The sequence below is a fragment of the Rousettus aegyptiacus genome, unplaced genomic scaffold (assembly GCF_014176215.1).
Source record: "Rousettus aegyptiacus isolate mRouAeg1 unplaced genomic scaffold, mRouAeg1.p scaffold_m13_p_3, whole genome shotgun sequence".
In the NCBI taxonomy this organism is placed as follows: domain Eukaryota; kingdom Metazoa; phylum Chordata; class Mammalia; order Chiroptera; family Pteropodidae; genus Rousettus; species Rousettus aegyptiacus.
Genome location: NW_023416306.1, coordinates 121,182,502 through 121,203,961, shown reverse-complemented (window position 1 = coordinate 121,203,961; position 21,460 = coordinate 121,182,502). Strand labels below are relative to the sequence as shown.

The 21,460-nt window shown below is 33.7% G+C and overlaps 1 protein-coding gene across 1 annotated transcript; it reads right to left on the bottom strand.

The window, feature by feature from the left end:
* Nucleotides 1-2,043: 2,043 nt before the first annotated feature.
* On the bottom strand, nt 2,044-21,460 carry DTWD1 (DTW domain containing 1). The gene is made up of 5 exons (XM_016128726.2): nt 21,329-21,460; nt 17,286-17,592; nt 13,015-13,158; nt 10,851-11,100; nt 2,044-2,370 (listed from the first exon to the last, which is right to left on the bottom strand). Exons 2-5 carry the CDS (start codon nt 17,547-17,549, stop codon nt 2,123-2,125), a joined length of 906 nt encoding a protein of 301 aa, XP_015984212.1. The 5' UTR covers nt 17,550-17,592; nt 21,329-21,460; the 3' UTR covers nt 2,044-2,122.

Below are 21,460 nucleotides of genomic sequence, written 5' to 3'. Positions count from 1 at the left end.
CAGTGCTAAGTTCTAAACATGAAGAAATCCATTTCAATTCCATTCTTGTAAAATAACTGATAAATAAACAAGCCAGTTAGTTTATCTGGCTAAGGCCATGGGGGTAATAACATCCAAACCTTATATAATCCACATTCCTTTTCATGAAAGCATAATAAAATGGTCACTTCATTGAACTATCAGAAATACCAGCTTCTAGATGATGTTCTACCACTAATGAACTAGTTGTGGGGCTGACCTGTGGGCAAATTACTTCATCCCTTCGGGCCTCAGTTGCCATATTTACATAAAGTAATATCTATACAATATTACAAATATCCTATTTCTACAGTATGTTAGTAGCCATTACTTACTCAATTAAGAAATTCTAGCTTAAAGTTCAAAATGTTTATTCCAGGACTTTTCAGCACTTTTATGCTGTGCCTGTTGCATCTCTAAGAGGGGAATATAATGTGCAACAAACAAATTTTACTACTAACTTATTTTTCAATGAAACATGTGTCCCACTGAATATACTTCTGGGAAATGTACTATTATTTCTAGCATCCACATGGGTGAATTTACCAGTGAGGGTCCCAGAAAGAAATGGAGGGCAAGTTTAAATGAGGACATTTGAAAAGAGTATGAAAAGATGACTATTTTTGAAGATATAGGCAGGATTTAGGGAAACCAACAAGGGGTAGTAAACTACCCTGAGGCTAGTAACATTTGGGTGCATTACTATCCCTAAGTGAAAAGGGCTTAACGGAGGGACCTGAAATTAGAGAGGGTAATGAGGATAACTGCTTGGAAAAGAGTGCCTATGGTGACCTGGTAGGGAAGGAGGCAGGGAAATAAATAACACAATTTCAATTTCCTTTGAACTTCCAATCTCTTGCTGGTTCTTCTCATTTTTGGAAATCAACCGAAAGCCAGAGAGCAAGGGAACCTACCTCACAGAGCAGACAGCAGAATGGAAGAGGGGAGGGAGGATCCAGAGGGGCAAACAGAAGCTATCCAGAACAGTAGGCCTCCATTCACGAGCAGCCTGATTATGTGATTAAATGATGTCCTCAGGCCTGTCTTTTATCTCTCCACTCTGCTTTCCTCTGCTGGCTTCATTCTAAGGCAGGCTCTTGCCACCTGCAGCACAGATGCCACAGGGAGCTCTAGGGTTATCTCATTTAGTGTACAATTCAAAATAAAGTAATAAAAAGAGTAAACATATATATAGCACTTACTGTATTCCAGGTGCTGTCAAAACCATTTTAGATATATTAACTCAGTTAATCCTCATAATTATCCTATAAGGTAGCTATTATATTATCCGTTCTTTAGAGATGAAGAAACTGACACATGACTAGTAGGTAGAAAAAGAAAAGCTAAGATTTAGATTCAAGTAGTTAAACTCTAGGGCCTGTGCTTTTAAACACTATACCACAGTGCTATTTAAAAATAAGCCCTATCTCCTATAGCATCCATACCATTTATCAAAAAGGATGATGGTTCATGTGCTCATCCCTGAATCAATCGCTGGGTACTGTGCTTGCTAAACTAGGTCATATGTCCATCCCTATAGCAGGACCCTATGATTGCTAGTAATTTCTCCCTAAAAAAAAAGGATGCCAGACAGATATAAAAAGCAACAAATGTCCATCAAAAGCAGTGTGGACTTACAAAACTAGCCCTAGGGACTAGAGCTACAATTCTAGTTCTGATTATGTTTGCCATTAACCTCAAGGAAATAACCTATTGCTTCATTTTCAGGAAGGAGATTCTGACCCCATCTACCTCCAAACATGGTAGTGAGTATAGGTGAAAAGATATGAAGACTTCTAAACAGATATCTAAGTATATCCAAATGCATAGACTTAAATATAACACCTTAAAATATAGTAAGAAAACTGACATGCCAAACTTGAGCAGATAACTGCTGAAACTAATTTTTCAGTCAACATTATCTCTGGAAATTCTCTTAGAAATAACTTCCTTTTAAGAAGCATGCGGTAAAATGAATGAAGCCTTATTTTTTTCAAGTGGTCTTACAGACATTACACATGAATATTTCCTAAGAATAAACAAAGCACAATTACAAGTTTATTGATTTTAGCAAAATAAAATGACATAAGTGGCTTCTTAAAAACTAATGAGTAAGTTTTCTTGTTTCCTTGTCTCCAGAGCATTTGGCACTCTTTATTAACTGGTACATAAAAGAGTAGAAAAATAAAAGATTGTCATATTGTCCTTTGTATTTCTCTTTTAATATATCAGTATGGTAGTCTACCAGAAAGTAGTAAATGGCTTCAATTGTAGAAAGGAAAGTATCTGGCTTTCCTTTTTGATGACGCCAAAAGCAAGTTCTTCTTGTTTTCAACTCAACTTGTAACAACCCTGCCAAAAACAAATAAGAAAAGTATAAATATTTCTTCTTAACCACAGGGTGTGGTACAATAAGGATTTCTCTTTTTAAAGAGCCCCGATAAATTCCCTCAATCCCAATTTAAAAGATATGTTCCTAAATGCATTAAGGTATATACAGAAGCAATATTAAACAGAGAATGGAAATCTTACACATGATAGTTACTTATAAGTATTGGACTTTGTAGCAATTGGCGAAAAGCGGTTAATATTTAAGAGAATCATCCCTTTCCATCTTCTCCCTTCCACTGTCTTTTTAAAATTTTCATCGACGAAAGGACTAAATTCACCAGTCTTCAGAAGGGTTTCATTTCCTTAATAAACTGACATTTAAAACATCATTCTGAAACTCACTGAGACAGACAAGCAGGTTAACGGTCTTTAGTATTTTTGGATTATCACTTTTTGGCTATATTTTTATGAACACAGTATTTAGAGCCATTTCATTAGCTCTGTCACATCTGTGATGCGGAGCTTCAAAGACAGTCAGCTAAAATGCCTTGCTCCTGTGTATTTAAAAAAAAACGATTCATGAAACCACAGAACAGTACTCCTACCTCTTATAACTGAAACGTCAACATATAAACTAGAATGCTTTTAGCACCTCAAACCAGGATTTGAACTCATATTATATTTATTTTGCCATACTTTTTTTTTTAATTTATTTTAAAGTGAGAAATAAAAGGAAGAAGGTGCACTAACAAAATTGGTGCACTAACCCAGATTAGGAATATCTGAGTCATCAATGATTTCCTAATATCACACTTCACTTTAACCTAAAAGTGACCTTGGGAATATAACAGAGAATGACAAGAATAACATAAAAAGAATTAAAATACTAAGGGATACGGAGGATAAAATGTCTAAAAGGAGTCCCAGGGAAGAGAACAAAGAGAATGAAGGATAGCATTTAAAGGGATAATACCTATGACTTTTCCCAGAAACTATTTTTAAAAGTGCAAAGTCTCAGATGTATGAAATAATTTATCTCAAAGAAGATAAAAAAAAGACGTCAGTGCCTAGGTCAATCACATAGTAGTGTAACTGCAAAAGAATAAAGATAAAGATTTTAAAAGTAGCCAGTTATTGTAATAACTATGTATGATGCCAAGTGAGTACCATTCTTTTGAGCAGATCATATACACAAGAATAGTAATCAGAATGACAGAAGACTTCATTAGCAACAAAAGAATACTGAAGACACTGGAAGAAAATCTTCAGTGTCAAGAGAAAATAATTAGCAACCTAAAGCTGTGTACCTAGAAGAACTGTAAGTCAAGAACAAGAGTGAAAAACATTAATAGAGAAACAAAATTTGAACATATGCCAACAGGGAACCCAATAAAAGGAACTGCTAAAACATGTATTTCAGGAAAGACTGTCTGAATTAAAAGAATGGTGAGCAAAGGAAATGGTAACATCTGTGCAAACCCAAATGAGTACTGTATATATAAAACAGAAACAACGATATCTAATTTGTGGGCTGAAAAATAAAGAACAGAATAAAGATACAAACAATAAGTGTTGGCAAGGATGCGGAGGAAAGGGAACCCTTGTGCATTGTTGGTGGGATTGAAAATTGGTGCAGCCACTATAGAAAACTGTAAGGAGGTTCCTCAAAAAATTAAAAATAGAACTACCTTATGACCAGCAATTCCACTTCTGGGTATTTATCTGGAGAAATCCAAAATACAATTTGAAAAGATAAATGTGTCCCTATATTCAATGCAGCATTATTTCCAATAGCCATGATAGGGAAGCAACCTAAGAGTCCATTGATGGATGACTGGATACATACACTGGATGGATGTGGTACATGCATACAATGGAATATTACTCAGCCATAAAAAGAATGAAATCTTGCCATTTGTGATAACATGGATGGACCTAAAGGGTATTATGCTAAGTGAAATAAGTCAGGCAAAGAATGACCATATGATTTCACTTATATGTGAGAAATCTAAAGAACGAAATAAACAAACAAAACAGAAACATACTCATAGATACAGGGAACAAACTGCTGATTACCAGATAGGAGGGGAGTTGGGGGACTGTGTAAGAAAAGTGAAGAGATTATGAAGTGCACATTGCTGGTTACAAAATAGTCACGGGGATATAAAGTACAGCATAGGGAGTACAGTCAATAAAATTGTAATAACTATGTATGATGCCAAGTGAGTACTAGACTCACCGGGGGGAACACTTTGCAAATTATATAAATGTCTAACCACTTTGCTGTACACCTGAAAATAATTCGTAATTGCACTGAATGTCAGCTCTAATTAATTTTTTTTTAATTTTAAAAAGAACAGAACAAAATTAAGAAAATAATAACATTGTGAACTAAGAGAGTGTTAAGTGAAGCTTAGGTGTAATAAGTCCTTAGAGTGTTCAAAAGGAGGTTAAAATAATGTTTGACTTTGAATTTTTTAAAGTTACATGTGCAAAGTACAATTCTCTAAAAGAACCAAAATAGGAGTATTCAAAAATGAAATAAAAAATAAAAACTTGATCAAAGAAAAGCTAGGAAAAATGCTGTAAAAAGCAAGATAAATAGCAATAATATTAAGATGACAGAAATAGGTTCAAATATATCAATACTGACAGCAAATGTAGATAGACTAAACCTGCCATTTAGAAGACACAGATCACTGACTAAAGCATGACAAGAACGACCACCACCCACAGGGCTTCTGTTCAACACTGCGTTCGAGGTTTTAGTCGACACAGCAATACAAAGAAATTACATGCATAAGAACTGGACAGAAACAGAATTGATATTGTTGACACAAAAATACTTTTAAAATCTATAAAGAGATTATTAGAAATACAGTATCCTGGGGTAGAAAGGATTTAAATGAAACACAAAAAGCACTAAATATGAAAGACTGATAAATTCTACATTAAGAATTTCTATTCCTCAAAAGACACCATAAAGTAATTTAAAAGTGAGTCAAAAAATGCAAGAAGGTATTTCAAACCATTATCATCTATAGTCTTGAATATATAAAGAATTCCTACAAATCAATAAGAAAAAAAAAACCACTAGAAAAATGGACATGGGTACTTCACAGAACAGGACATGTGCATGGTCAAATAAGCAAACCAAATGATGCTGGATCCAATTATTAATTAGAGGAAGGTCAAGTACGACCACAATGAGATATCACTTTATAACTACTAGGTTTGACAAAGATCAAACATTTGACAATACCAACGTAAAACGGATTATGGATCGATGGGATCAACTAATGATGGAAGTATAAATTAGTGTATCCACACTTTGGAAAACAATTGGCATTATCTTGTAAAACTGAACATGCTCATATGCAACAACCTAGGAATCCCACTTCTAGTTATGTTTCCTAGAGGAAGATTTTACATGCAAGAGAATGGTCATACTAGCACTGTTTCTAACAGCAAAAATTAGAAATGTGTTTCATCAATAGGACACTGAATAATTAATTAACTGTTGTATATTCACACAGTCAGATATTATAGCAGTGAAATAAACTATTGCTACAATCACATACATGGATAAACCTTAAAAACAAAATGGTGAGTTTAGAACGAGAATCCCCAAAACACAATACACAGATCAAAATAAAGCAAAACTAAATAATATAAAGTTTATAAAAATAGATGTATATAATAAAACTTTAAAAAAATCAAAAGAATTATAAATATAATTTAAGAGAACAGTTAACTTGTGGGAACAAGGAGAATGGCATGGGGAGGAGAACATGGGCAAATGAAAGTTACTGATATGATTCCGGTGCTTGAGTTCTTAACTAATCATCATATCATTATGTGCTATAATTTAATGCATATATTCTTTCATATGTATCATAATTTAGTTTAAAAATTAAAAACAAAAAACAACAAAAAAAACCACCTTTGCCTACTTAGTGGCAGAATTGGGGCTGGAAGTCAGGTCCCAGTGCTGTTGTTTCCATGAGATATAAAACACAAATCTCATCATGTCAATGTCAGGTTTTAAATTCTTTAATGATGCCACAGCACCATGTTAAAAAAGACCTAATTCCAAGGCATGACATTCAAGGGCTTTCATAATTTGAATTTCTTCATTCTGTTCTTCTGCTATTCCCATAAAGTATGCAGTCAACATTATATTCAACTTTTTCAGTCTCCTGAATATATCCTGTGCATATGCCATTCTCTTTGTCTGAAATGCCTCTCTTTTACCCCTTTATCCATCAAGATTTCAAAAGAGACAGTGAATCTTTCCAGGGACTCCAGGCAGAGTGTCTCCTTGATGCTACCACTACACTCAAAACTTACTGAATTTTCTTATCTGCTTACATGTCTGCCTCCTATAATAGATTACGTGGCAGACAATGTCTAGTGTCTTCTCAACATTTACTTTCTCCTCTCTTATTAACAGATCTCAACCCTGCACAGTGTGGCATGTGTCCAGTTAAAAATGATTTCCCAGCTTTCCTTACAGCCAGGGGGGTCATGCATGCGAACCAATTCTGGTCAAATAAAGGAAAAATGAAATCTCATAGGTAGAACTCTCAGGAAAGCATTTTTTTTTTTTTTTTAATACATATATTACCTTTTGCCCTTTGTCTTGCTTGGAAAATGTATGGGATGCCTCAGGGACTAGTAGCCATCTTACAAGCATGAGGATGAAAGTGATAAGAGGTGGAAAACAGGAGTCTGAAACCTTAAGGGCACTGTGAAGCTCCTGTACCAGCCTTGGACTACCCACCTCTGAACTTTTACAGGTGAAAAGTAAATCCACTACTTGTTTTAAGATTCTAGCTGGGTTTCTGTTTCATGAAGTTGAGCACAACACTAACTAATAGCCATTATGACTAATCACAGGGTAGAAAAATTGCCTTATTTTCCTTCATATCCCTCGAATCTAGGACACTTGCCTGTCCAGGAACAGGGGTTCAACAAATATTACTGAAGGAATGGACAAATCACAAAAATCATCTGCTTTTAAAGTATTCTAAGTATTTTGAAAATATTTCAATTTGAATAATTTTAAATCAAAGATAAACAAAAGTTAAAATAACCAAAACCAAACCACTTTTAACTATTTGTATTAATGCAATTATAACCAAGAAGTAAAGGCAGATATCTGATATATTCTAATTAGTACAATTAAAATCTTAACATAGGATTTTGACATTGCCAATGTAATTTCTAAAAAAAAAAAGTAACTATTAAACTGGTGCTGATTTCTATAAGAGATCTAATATGTTCTAAAATGTTAAATAAAAATAAAGATTTAATAATTAACACCACTAAACCATCCTGTTTGAAATATTTGCTTGGAAGTATGGAGAACCCTTTAAATCATACTGAAATACATAGACATAGGATTTCATAGGAAACTAACATTTATTTTTAAAAGATCAACATATACATTTGAAAACATATTTCTGGCAATCAATAACTTTAAGATAAAATACATTAAAATTTGTAGCAGTCAAACTTTAAAGCAAATAATTATAAATGGCTTGTCCTTCCAAAATTATTGCCCGAATTTCTTCAAATGGAAAATGAAAATGAAAATCTTAAGCTATTTTCGTGTTGCTGAGAGGACAGAATGAGGCAGCACATGATGCAGCCTTCACTGACGCACTCGCGGAGCTCAGGAAATGCTTATAATGTGAACAAACCTGTCACTTTAAACATTGTATCAACATGGTCAAAATGAAGGGACCAATCTGGCCAGTATTTAAAACGTATTACGATTAAATTCCACTTTTAATAATTTGGACTTCCTCTCCAACAAAAAGAAACCATTCTTCCCCACTCCATCTCCCCAAGGCTTCCTATGGTGAATCTTCAAGAATGTTATGTCAATCTTCACTTGTAGGTTTACATTTTATGATTAAATTAGACACTCAACCTCTAAATGTTTTATTTTGACAGTAGTAAAACATCCAGAGCTATTTCTCTGTAAAGTCTGGCAAAACAGTATGTTTTTACATTGTTAAGGGTTTTCTTAACCTCTGCATTCATAGTAAGATAACATTACATTTGAGAGTTTAAACTGAGGTTTAAAGTTGTTATGATTTTGAAGGCATAGCACAGAAATATGTGACATTTTCTACGTGACTGGGAAGGAGTAACAGAAATTTTTTGTATGAATCTGATTTTAAGCCTTAAGCACAAGTGTGGACACTCTGAAAACAGATTTTGAATTGTACCTCAATAATTCCTTTTATAGTTTTTTTCAAGTGTTTCCATTTATGTGCTTTCATTGGATCCTTTCAATTACCAAATAAGGCAACTATAAAGAAAAATGGCTCAGAAGAATCTTCAAACTGAGGAATAATTTGCTGTTGTAACCATCCAAAGTACTGTGGCAGCAGTACTCCAAAGAACAGCACCTAGGGTTCTCTCTCTATTAAACATCAACAAGATTCTTCCAGGTCTTACGCTCTGTAGTCTCTCTGTGTCTCTGTCTGTCTATCTGTCTCTCTCTCTCTCACAAACACAATTTCTGTCTATCTCTCTGCCTATCTTTCTCACACATATAAACAAGCACACACATAATTAGAATGATAAAGCTTACTAGCATGTATGTTGATCTCAGAGGTACTAACTATATAAATTAAGCTAATTAAGTCTAGTATTGTCACTCACTTTACTTGGTACTAATTAACACAAGTCAGACTCCAAAAAGCGTCATAAACTTTCTTTTCTAGATGATGTACATTTTTAACAATAGCCTGAGAGAAGATCTCTCAGGTTGAAATTGTTTTGGCAACTGCCTAATACTAACTAGGTAGTTGTCTTGCCTTCTAATCACATATGGTATACAAACAAAGCCATCAAAAAGCTGAGAACAAACCTAAAGCTTTTAGAAAACTGAGAAAGCCTGAAGAACTGAGTAAGGTGCAAGGGAATATGACAGGTAGTATGCACTCTTGTTCATATTGCCAGTTGTAGTACCTGGACAAGTAAAGCAACTCTTTTAAACCACTATTATTAAGAACTAAGCTTTTCACTCTAAGAGAAAAACAGAAACAGAAAACGAAAGAAAGAAAACCCCTGTAATGTTAAACCTGAATTGGAACCATCCGTGTGAACTCATGATACACACGCACATACATACACACTCACATACACACACACACACACAATTTTTGTTGGCTCTGTCCAGCAAAGTAATGGCATCTAAGTAGGAAAAAATTTACCAGATCTTGGTTTCTAACATCGTTTCCCACTAAAAAGAACCACGGCTCCTATGAATGACTGATTCTAGGTCTGGGGCAGGAAAAAAGTGCTATACCAGAAGGAATAATGAGGCCATGCCTCAAAAGACTTGAAGGGCCCCCACTGGCAAAATCTGAGACACTCTGAGCATCAAAAAGAATACAACCATGATGGGGGACAGGCTGGGCAGGGAGAGGACAAAAGAAGAGGGGAAAAAGGAAAAGTTCTTTATGTAATAATGCCCGCTAACAAATGTAGAAGAAATAATAAAATTAAAATTTCATCATTTAGCAATCCTTGATGTAATTACTGATTTAGGAAAGAGTCATTAACGAATACTAAAACTACTTATTGAAAAGCAGTCAGGAAACAAACAGTTCATAGTCTTAAAACATTACTCCACAGATTACTAATAATTTCAAAGAAGAAAAAAATCTTTATAATGGAGAGGTCTGGCAAGTCACCTTTAACTAAGTAATTAGAATTATCACCAATAATGGAACAACTTATATGCCATCTGTTTTGATGCAATAAGTATACCACTTTCCCTATGAATAGGGTAATATTACAATTTATCAGCTGAACAGCTTTATTTCTGAGAGTAAAAGGAAATGCTATTAATAATTATAACAAAACAATAGATATAAACTGGAATTGTCATGAACAACTGTGGATTTATCCTTAACTATAAGTATCCTTGCAAAAATATTTAGACTGAATCTAATAATGATGAAACCTTCAGATAACTGATCTATCCTTTTCACACAAGTCTAAGTCATGAAAAATAAAAACAGAACTGTTCTACATTAAAAAAGACTGAAGAGGCATAAGCAAATGGAATATGACTTTTCATGCTTACGTCAGAGGAAAAAAGCTACAAAAGATATTTTGGGTCAATTGGGAAAATGTAAATTTGGACTGTATATTAGACATTACAGAACTTTTGTTAATTTTCTTAGAATGATAATGGTATGGCAATTATGCAATTATTCTTAAAAGGTATATACTTAGGTATTTAAGGGTGAAGTGTAAGGCTTGCAACTTCCTTTCAAATGGTTCGACCAAATATATATAATTGTTCTTATATACTATATAGCTAAGTATATACACATATAATAGAGAAAGAGAATTAAAAGCAAATGTAGCAAAATGTATGGGTAGTTAATGCAACTCTTCTAAAAAGGTTTTGAAATTTTATGGAATGAAAGGTGGGTGAAGACGCAATGCAAAACACAAATTTTTTTTCTTACCTTGAAGTCTCTCATCAGTGAATATTTTGTTTGTTTGGTTCCAGGTGCTATCTATAAATATAATTTTTTTCAGTGTTGTCACTTTGCACTTGCCGTCATTCAAATCGTGTTCTTCAATTTTCTTGCGTTTAATAGATGGCTTGTCAGTGTCATCATTTTTGGTTCTAACATTATTTTGAATCCTTTTTTGCAGATGAAAAGAAATATCTTTTATTGAGATAGACTTTGGTCCAGGGAAAACAAGTGCAACCTAAAGCAAAGAAACTTAAGTTAATGGTATGCTATTTTAATCTTTAAAATGAAGAAATTCTGACCGACTTAAAACTTTAAAAAATATATATACTGAATTTCTGAGAAATGATCATTAACTTCTACTATATGTGCTTCTTTAATATGTATGGTAAAGTTTTGGGCTTTTCTCGAGTAATTTATAATCATAATATACTACCTGAAAGTATTACTTCAAATAAGTTATTCACCTGTTGATAGAAGCTAAGTTAATTGTACCTTGAATCAAAAAAACTAACCTTTAAAATATTTCATAAAATAAAAGGCAAAGTATGCGATACTTTGTAAAAGAACTACTGAAAAGCATTCAATAATTAAATACCCTTTTCACCTATATAATATGCAAAGACAAAACAAATGATAGTCAATGCTGGTAAGAAAATGGAGTAATGGGCCTTGATAGCCATCACTCAAGGCAGGTTTAAACAGTATAACTCTTTGTGAAAGAAATTTAGCAACTTAAATCAAGAGTCTTGAAATGTTCATAACCTTTGGTCAAATAATTTTACTATGAAAATTTGTTTTAATAAAATTATCCTAAATACCCACATACTCAAGATACCCAGAATATTTGTTAAACTATACATATTATAGTGAAAAATTAAAACTAAAAAATCAAATTTTCAAGGAATAATGTAAATTATGGTACTGCTTTACTTTCAGCATTTTACTGAGACATTATGTACTGCTAGAGCCTCCAATCTCTGAATAGCTCTTGCCACAAAGCAGGAACCCAGTAAATATTTGTGAAATGAATAAATGTTGGTAGAATTATGGGTATTTTGTCCCCTGTACTTTTCTCTAGTTCCCAAATGTTCTTTAATAAGCATCATTTTTAATATGAAAAACTAAACATTACAAAAATAAACAAAAAACTTCAAAGTTATAAAAATTTCTCAAACATTCATATTGCATGCCAATATTTCCCTCATATCTAACTAGCAAAGCCCAGGGTTTCTTAATTTTCTTGGATTATAAGCAATCACATCTCCTTATAGAATCTGGCGCTGTGTTCTATTTAATTAACATAAATGATAACTAGCTGACCAGAGAAGGAAACAAATATATTCCTAGAGCCCAAACTCAGGTATTTACAAACACAACTTTCTACATAAACTCAACCAAAAAAATATATTGATAAGAAAGGAAAAACCTACCAAGTTCTTTCCAGAACAAATGAGTGTATTAATTTTTTATTTTGTTTCTACATTAACCAAACGAATGGTCCCCAAGAGACCTAAAAGAGTTTAATGAGCTTCTCTAAGAAGTATCCCAAGCCTACCTTTTTTTGAGATCTATTGCAACCTTACTTTTCAACAAGACTAGTAATATCTCACCAATGTGAAATTTCAACTATGTGAAAAACAATTAAGAATCTAGAAATGGAGCAAGAAAGGCCTCTGTGCAGAAAAAAAAAGGAAATTTGCAAAGGCCATATATTAAAGCTCTTAATTTAGGGAGAATCCCTGAAAATCCTTTTAATTCAGTTTTTCTTCTTTTGGAGCAATTCTAACATATATGTAATCTGGTTTTGCTGTTTGCATCAAATTAGACCATCTACAAGTAGAATAAGCAGGAAATGGAGAAGGGAGAAAGTAAAAGTACGCATAATAATACCGGCCATGAATAAAAATCTGAAGAAATAATGCATAAAAATGATAAAAAGTAAAAAGACAGACAAAAAAGCCTAACGATCTAGGATCATTTTATCTTTCAGACACTAATGTTAACTGTATGTTGTTTAGTGCTACATCAGGATAACCCTAGGTCATTATGAAAAATATTAAATTGTGTTCAAGTAGGTTCAGAGAGGCACTAGAGCTTAAAATTCATTTTTAGATTCAATGTGAAGAGTTGTAAAAAATAAGCTGCCTACTTCATGGTCCTTTTCTTCATATTCCGGAATACAAGGGTACGTGTAAATATTTACAAAGTCAGGCGCTAAGAGTTTCGCATGTACAGCAGTACTTTTGCCATCTGTTTCATTTGGATGTTTAATGATGTCAATCTTCAGTGGAAGCTAAAATTAAAAATAAATAAATAAAACAAATATAACAATTCTAATTTTTATGTTAATAAAAATGGTCTTCAAAGCTTAAATAAGACAAGCTCATACTACATTCCTATAAATATACTTACAGTAAAAAGTCATACTTTTCTAAACCAGAATATTAAGAATGATGAGTCATGAAAAAAAACTTTCTCGATATTGTTAATCATGTAATAGAACTATTTTCAACTCATTTAACATAGAATCTGCTCTTAAAGCCAAGTTCTAACATCATTTTCATTTAAGTTACATAAGCACTGAGTTCGAGCCCTTGCATTTCAGTATTTGTGACATGGATATTTTTTATAACTCCTATAAATTTTAAGCTTGTTCATTTTATGATATAGTAAAAGGAAATAAAAGTATGGACAAAGCTTCAGATCTAAAATTCAAGTTAAAATTTTGTTTAAATATCCTTTGAAGTCAAAGGTATTATCTTTAGTTGTGAATGTTACAATTCTCAGAAGTGGCTTTTAACAGCACAAATAAAATAATTATCAACTGAAAAAATAGCAACAGAATAGATAGATCTAGGAGGCGTACTCCTCATATAAAAAATAACTCTTCAAAATCATTTTGCCTATTTCCCTTAAAGTTTCATTATTTAATATTATGGGTTATGTCCTTACTCTATGCAAAAATAGCATTTTCATGCATTTTTAAAGTTACATTTTTCTATTATTTCACTGACATGTTTGGTTTAGTTTTCTGTATAATGCCTGTGCAAGTCCTGCATTGTCATGATTATGAAAATAAAAGCTAAGTGTTATCTTCCCATCTATATATAAGAAACTTTCAGATTCTTCACTGTAGATTTCAAATGACTTATTTGTTATGATAAGCACTCTTCCAGCTTCCACCCTACACTAAGCAAGCAGGATATTAGATATTTACTCTGGGACACATAGCTATTTTACCTTGAAGTACAAAACTATTTTTCTCATTTATTTATAAACAGCTTTATTAAAGAGAAAAAACTGATACAATAAACCACACACACTTAAAGTGGACAATCTAATAAGTTTAAACATACATTTCACCCTTGAATTCATCATCGCAGTCAAGATAATGAACATATCTGTCACCCCTCAAAAGTCTTCTTGTGCCTTCCTCCTTCCCCTTCACCATCAACTACCACCCACAGTCCTCAGGCAACCAGTGATCTGCAATCACTATAGATTAGTTTGCATTTTCTCAATGTCTATATAAATGAAATCACACAGTATATACTCTTTTCATCTAACTTCATTCATAATTATTCTGAGATTCGTCTATGCTGTTGCATGTATCACAAATTCCAGAACTATTTTTTAAAGGAGCAGTTGCTGCATGCTACTAAATAATCTCAGTTGCATATATTTTATCTTTCTAGATGAGTATGTGGAAAAAGAACAGTGTATACCCCAGAAGGGCTATAAATATGTATCCCAAATAGTGTTCAATTTAGGGTTCCAAACCCCATGTCTCCTACCTTCCCTACCTAGGACTAGTGAACATTTGTAAGTTAGGGCCAATTGCTTTAAATTCGCAAACCAACTTCTATTTAGACAAATTTTACCATTTAAGTATGAAATTCACAAATAATTTTACATCAGTCTACTTCTGGCTGAACTCTACATCAGACTTTCTTCATGATGCTCAGTCTCAGTTTAACTATATTCCGTTTTCCCAGGGTCCCTCAGTATCAGATTAGCATTAGCTTAGCCCAGGAAAGGTAGAAAAGGGGAAAGAAAAAAGCAGATTGTGACAAAGTATTCTACTACCAATAAAATTAACTTTCTTATATAGCTGATGAGCTGAAAATTCCAAAAGTGATCATCAACATTTCTGATCAGCTGGCTATCTTTGAAGGACAACATTTATATCAAGGACACAGGACTCTGTTATTACTATATTTTACAAATCATGTACCTAGCCTATTATGGACTAAAATGTACAAGTATAAGACAATAACACAAAACTTATGCTCAAAAAGTATTCCTGGGACCTAATCTAGGTAGGTATCTTTAGTTCTCTGTGAGTTAAGCCTGAAATTTCTGGTACTATGAAACAAAAGCAGAAATGCAAATCGAACCATGAAAATATGTTTGTGCTCTAATCCACACATTGTCAAGGAAGACACTTCTTTTACAATGACAAGGTAACACCAGCAGAGTTGACCAGATGCAGTACAAGTAGAGATGTTCTGCTCTCAAATATATAAAGAACATCAGTCCGTTCTCTAACACCTGTATCTCTATAAAAGATTTGCCACAAATCTTTCTGCCCAATTAATCAAAATGCCATTAGCAGGAAGCCCTAAGCCTTTCAACCATGGAGTTATCAACTTTCCCAAAGGGAGCCTTTTAAATTCTACGACTCTAATGAAAATGAAGATTATTTTTACCTTATTATTTTTCTCCTCTTTAAAAAAAAATACCAAGAGCACCTTTTAAATTTGTCTGTGCTTTTCTCATGACGTTAAAAAAAAATCATATTCTGCATAAGAAGACAGGTATTTATAAATTTATTCCCTAGACTAAAATTTAAAGCTTGGGAGGTACTTACTCATTATGTTATCATCTTCCCTTCCCAAGCAGGCTATCTAAATTAAATGCTAAATGATTCATGAAAATAAAAATAAAGTAGAAATTAGAAAAAAAATTTGTAAAGTTTTTATTATTATTAATAAACACTGACATCAAATTTTATATGTGGCCTTTAAAATGACAAACACTTAAGAAAACTGTATAGTTCAGTAGGCCATTTAGAGTTGATCAAACACTTGGCATAGTGTTTTGAGTTATTTTTATTAAATGGTGGATATTAGACCACTGATTTGGAAAATAATCCTCTATTATTAAATTTCTATGACACTATTAGCCCTGCCAATTTATTAACTTTTACTATTATGATCTTCAATCTCTTCTGACTACAACACATCTTAAGATAAAACTTTTAATGGGATACTTTCTTTATATAACTAGAAGACAGAATAATTCTGTATATACTTCAAAAATCATACTTTGAAATGTAACATTCATAAAGATATTGGGAAACTTAATTATTGTCCTCAAGTTCTTGGTTTTTCTGAAGTAACTATAAGGCTGACTAGAGTCCACACTTACTTATTCTTGGTCAGTAAATTTCCCAATGGCCTGTAAGTGTGATTTTAGATCCCTGAGAGATGACCATGGACTTGACAAAATGAAATATAGGCTAAGGTGAAATTCAAATATGAGTGTAAAAGTATTCTTATTACTTTGACTTTAATGAGTCTTAGAATCACCATGTTAAAGGTTTTTAGTTACAATTTATTGTTTTTTAATGGCCAGTTCTAACAAGTCCATGTGTAGAGTTTAGTCAAACTAAACTCCTAAGAGACAGTAGTCAAATTTTATACATTATTTGATTTATCACTAAATTTCGGTCACATAATATATATGTGATAAATTCTTTGATTACTATGTAGATAGTCTACAGATCTTTTACCTATACAAGAATAATCCTGGTAAGCAACAAAAAGTATAAGGTAAACAATCAATTCAAATCAACTTTAAAAATCTGGCTTTAAATCACTCTATTTATACCATACCCAATGAAGTCTTAGTCTTTTCCATTTTAGTTCAGTTTCATTTTGGTCATTGACATGTGCTCCATTTCCACATACAGAATGGGGCTAAGCCTATTCTACAAAAGCCTAAGCAAAAATCAACCCTAGCTCCTTTAGATAGGTGTTCTCAAAGAGAAGTCCAAGGACCTAGGATAGTTTTTGAAGCTCCTTCATTAGTCTATAAACTTGTCTCTTGTATTAATGTTTATATCACATTTTTTCTATGTTGCAAATTAATTATAATCATTAATTTAAAAAAGTACTTGATTTCATTAAAAACAATATCATTCATCTCACACCCAAGTGTTTTAGCAATGTGTCTCTTTTTCCAGAGACAAGAAAAACAAATGTGTTCAAGTCTGTAGGATTAAATTTTCTATTAATATAATTCATTTTCATAATGATGTCATTTATCAAGCTTATCAATTACATTAGAACAGGCAAATATGAGGCATCTTTTTAAAATCTATTTTCCTACTTTCAAACCATTAAAGTTCTCACCAACCTTCACAAGTGGCAACTGTTCAATGGGTACATTTTCAACTGGGACGTAGCATGTATAGCAGTAGAACATTCTTGAACCACCACATTTAAGACATTTTGATCTTCCACTTTGCTGAGCTTTCTGAAGAACTTCTTGAGATGCTAAGCGTAAGTTTTGAAGAGGATCTTCTGTAGCTGTGGAAGTAGTTTGGGATTGTTGTAGTTCCACAAATTTTGAATTACTTTCTTCTCTTTCTTTGAGAAATATAGGTAGACTGAGAGACATTTTTCAAACCAAAGTTTAACATCTATTTACTATCATAGGTACACTGAAAAAAAAAGTAGGGGGCAAAATAAAAACAAAACATTTTACCCATTGCCTCCACAAAGAAAATTACTCAATTTAATTCACTGTGCACTGTTTTTAGAATTTATTAACAAAAGCTAACAAGTTTTTAAACCACTAAATTAGCATACTTTAAAATACAAAATTAAAATGTAATAAACTCAAAATAATAAATTACCCTTTGGGGCCATTCCCTCCATAGAAATAGAAAAGTGCTCTCCTACAAAAATGATTTCAAATATAAAGTTTAGGTACCAACAAACCATTTTCAGTGATCCTTTATGTTTCAAAGGCAGCAATTTGTTTTATATTAGGAAAACAATGGTTCAATGTTAGCATCAGCCAGGAATGGATTCGACCCTGCATTAATATCACATGACATCTATTCTCACATTGAACTCTAAAGAAAATATAAGGTTCCAGTGAAATCAGTAAAATTAGTTGGTTATGTTCTAAAAGATACATTCCTCTCCAACTTAAATTAAAACACACATAAAATAACTAAACATCCATTAATGTAAAATGCATCTACTATCAATTAAAATTAGTAAAATATTTCAAAAGGTGAAATATGTGCCCCAAAAAATAAAGTATTATCTTATAAATTTAAAATTTTCCAGAGTAGCATTAATGTTCCACTCAAAGAATTCCTATTGCTTTTAAAAGTTACACCATTCAGATTCTTAGTTCTAGAGATAAAATAGTAAAGTAACTTTGCAACTTAAGTATTTCCTTCAAAGAAGAATGAAGGCTACAAAAACTGTTATTCAAATACTCTGTAAGCACAATATCTTTTGGGGAGAAAAGAGACTGAGGCCCTTTTAATTTGATATGCATTCCAAAACAGTAAAATGATTCTCTTATTATAAAGATTTATAACTATGAGGCAGTTTGAATACAAACACTGACAGGCAAAAAACTGTGACTGCAACAGGAAACTTTCGGTGGTCTCCCAAATGGAAAATGACAAAAACTCCAGTGGAACATAATATACAAGATAATTTACTAATAAGAAGTTAGTGATACTAATTTAATTATTCATCAGGAGCTTTTTATATATGGTAATTCCCACTGAGCTTGAGATCCAAAAAAAAGAAATGGAAAGAAAAAAAAATGTTAGTCATTCAAGTAAAAGTGAAATACATTTGCCAAATTTATCAAAAGGGAAAAATCAAAATAATGCATGATAAATATTTTTGATGTGTACTTATTAGGCACGAGTTTACATTTTGACTTTCTCAGAGAAAGTAATAGTTCAGAATGATAGTCCAATCACTTTTTCCTGCCTCACAAATGGAAAACATCTACTTCTGACCCGCCCCCCGCCCCCCACACCAAGCCACCTACCTAAAAATGGTTTCTATCTCTGTGACTATGCCCTCAATAACTAGGAGAGCGCTACCTCTTTTTTTTTTTTTTTGGTCTCAGATCCTTTTAAGATCACATGAATCTTGGACCTTATCTGTAGAAAAGGCATATATAGACACGAAAGTTTAATCACAATTTTAGGTGATGTGCAGATCTCTAGAGTCCATCTACAGATTCAGGTAAAGAAATTCTAAGATCGAAAAGTCATTCTAAAAACAACAGCAGCCTTAAAAGTTTTGGAGGAGTTCATATTAGTCTCCAGAAATCAGAGGTGCAAATCCCGTTGGCCAATGAAAGGTCAACTGTCATAGAAAACAGAGGTCTCACCGACTGCACTTAGGAAGCTAATTAAGATTTACCTCAGTTCTCTTGGTTTGAGTTTGTTCTGGTATTGCCTGAGGTCCCTACAGAGAAACTCTTTTAGGCTGTAATAATCTTGAGTTACCTCCATTATAGGGCTCATCGTCAAAAAAGAAATTGGACTGGACTAAATTCAACCTGACTCCATTCCCTGGAAAATTACTGGTGAGTTTTTCAAGGACTCTCAAATGCACTTCTCCTGAGATGCTTCCAAAATATCCCCTCATACTTGGACTTTTATCCATATAACAAAATGGATATTAGTAAAGCCTTATGTAAATATTGTTCCTCTATAAAATCAAATAACATAAATATCTGTGAGACGGTGAAAGGTAAATGTTTATGGCTCCCTACCCTGCCTCACCTACATACTCTCACTTATGGCTAAGGTGGCTATACACAAGAGGGAGCAGTAGTAAAACATGGGCAACTCCCTCCGAAGATCTCTGAAACTATGACTAGAGCATCTGTCCTGACCTAGCCAATAGCCTGCTTCAAATGTGTATAAATCATTCATTGCAAACTTGATGATTCAAAACCTTCAAAACATACTTGTTAACATCAACTATATGCAGGGAAATACAAGTGGAGTCACAGGAGTTACACAGAAAACATAAAAGGCTTTATCCCAAGGAACTAATGAATATTTTTATCACGATGGTGCATCCATCATTCTGCAACTTAGGTTGAATGAATGAAATTAATTTTTTTAATACTCCTTCTACCCTCTTTTCCCCTAAAACTAATAATTCGCCAAGTTGCAGTAATTCTGCCTTGCACATGATCCTCTATTTTTAGTCTCAAAGTCAGGACTCTAGGTAGTCTATGGTAATCTCTTACATCTCTTTATCTTTGCTCACTTATTACTGGTTCCACATATTTAACATGGAAAAATGTACCTTTACTTGGAGTTCCACCTAGCAGACAGTGAATTCTGCAAGGGCAGAATTCTTTACTGATCTCATCTACCCCTATGTCTTATGCAGAAGGAGGAAGTCAATAAATACTTTTTAACTAAAACGAAACCATTCTGAAAAAAGAAAAAGCATGCAGTATGTATCTTGCTATTGAGGTACCTGAAAACTGTAAAAATGCAGCCTGGCAGACCTTTTTTGCAAAACAATACTAATAGAAAAGGCGCCTAGCTCAAGTTGACTCACCTCCCAAAGGAACATTCTATAAAACACCCCTATCTTGTATTGTCGTTTTATATAAAATCTACTTCAATTTTGTTTTCTTGTACTATTTTTAAGAACCTGGTGACATATATAAAGAGAGTGAGCTCCGATGTCCATTTTTTAAAATCCAAAGTGCTTTTGGAACGCAAGGTCCTGTTTCATACAGGACCAATGGCCCCTCCCAGACCACCCACCAGTTTGGTAGGCAGTCTTGCCTTAGTTTTTCATGGTACACTGACTGGGGTTCAGACATAGGTAATCTTTAAATGTCGTGGTTTTGAGTTATGCAGCGAATTTATCACCCAAATCCATGGAATTGGCACCTTAAAGTGTTAATGTATTCCACCCCTCCCCCCCAAAATTTAGATTTAAGAAACAGCCTCTTTTATTATGTAACCATACTCAATATTTTAAATACCTCGCTACATGGCACACTGCGTCTGTGCTAAGCTTCACCTTCCGTGATAACTAATACCCCGTAAACCACTCCAAACACTAGAAAATAAAGAATAGGGTTCCTAAGGGACTAACTTTGCCAGGACAGATTTCTCTTGGGGCGGAAAGCACCGAAAATAATTGTTAGGGGAAAATTTTTTTTGAGAAAAAATTCGGAAACCTTTTTCCCAAGGGGCCTGCAAGATCCTAAAAATGCAAGCGCCCGAGAGGGACCAGGGGCCCCGTTCACAGGCGACACCCCACACGACCTCCATTAGGGCTCGGCCTAGGAGCGTCCACTCCCCGCAGTTGCACGGCTCCAGCCAGGCCACTTAGTCTCCAGAGAGGCGCAGGAGAGGATCAGAGTGGGACTCAGACCTGCACAACCCGCGGGTCCTCGCTCAGCTCCCGCGTCTTCTGCTCCGACCGAGCCTGAAACGCGCGCCCGACCGTGGTCGCGCACAGACGCGGCGGAGCGCTTTCCGGGAGACACAAGAGGGCGGAGCCCGG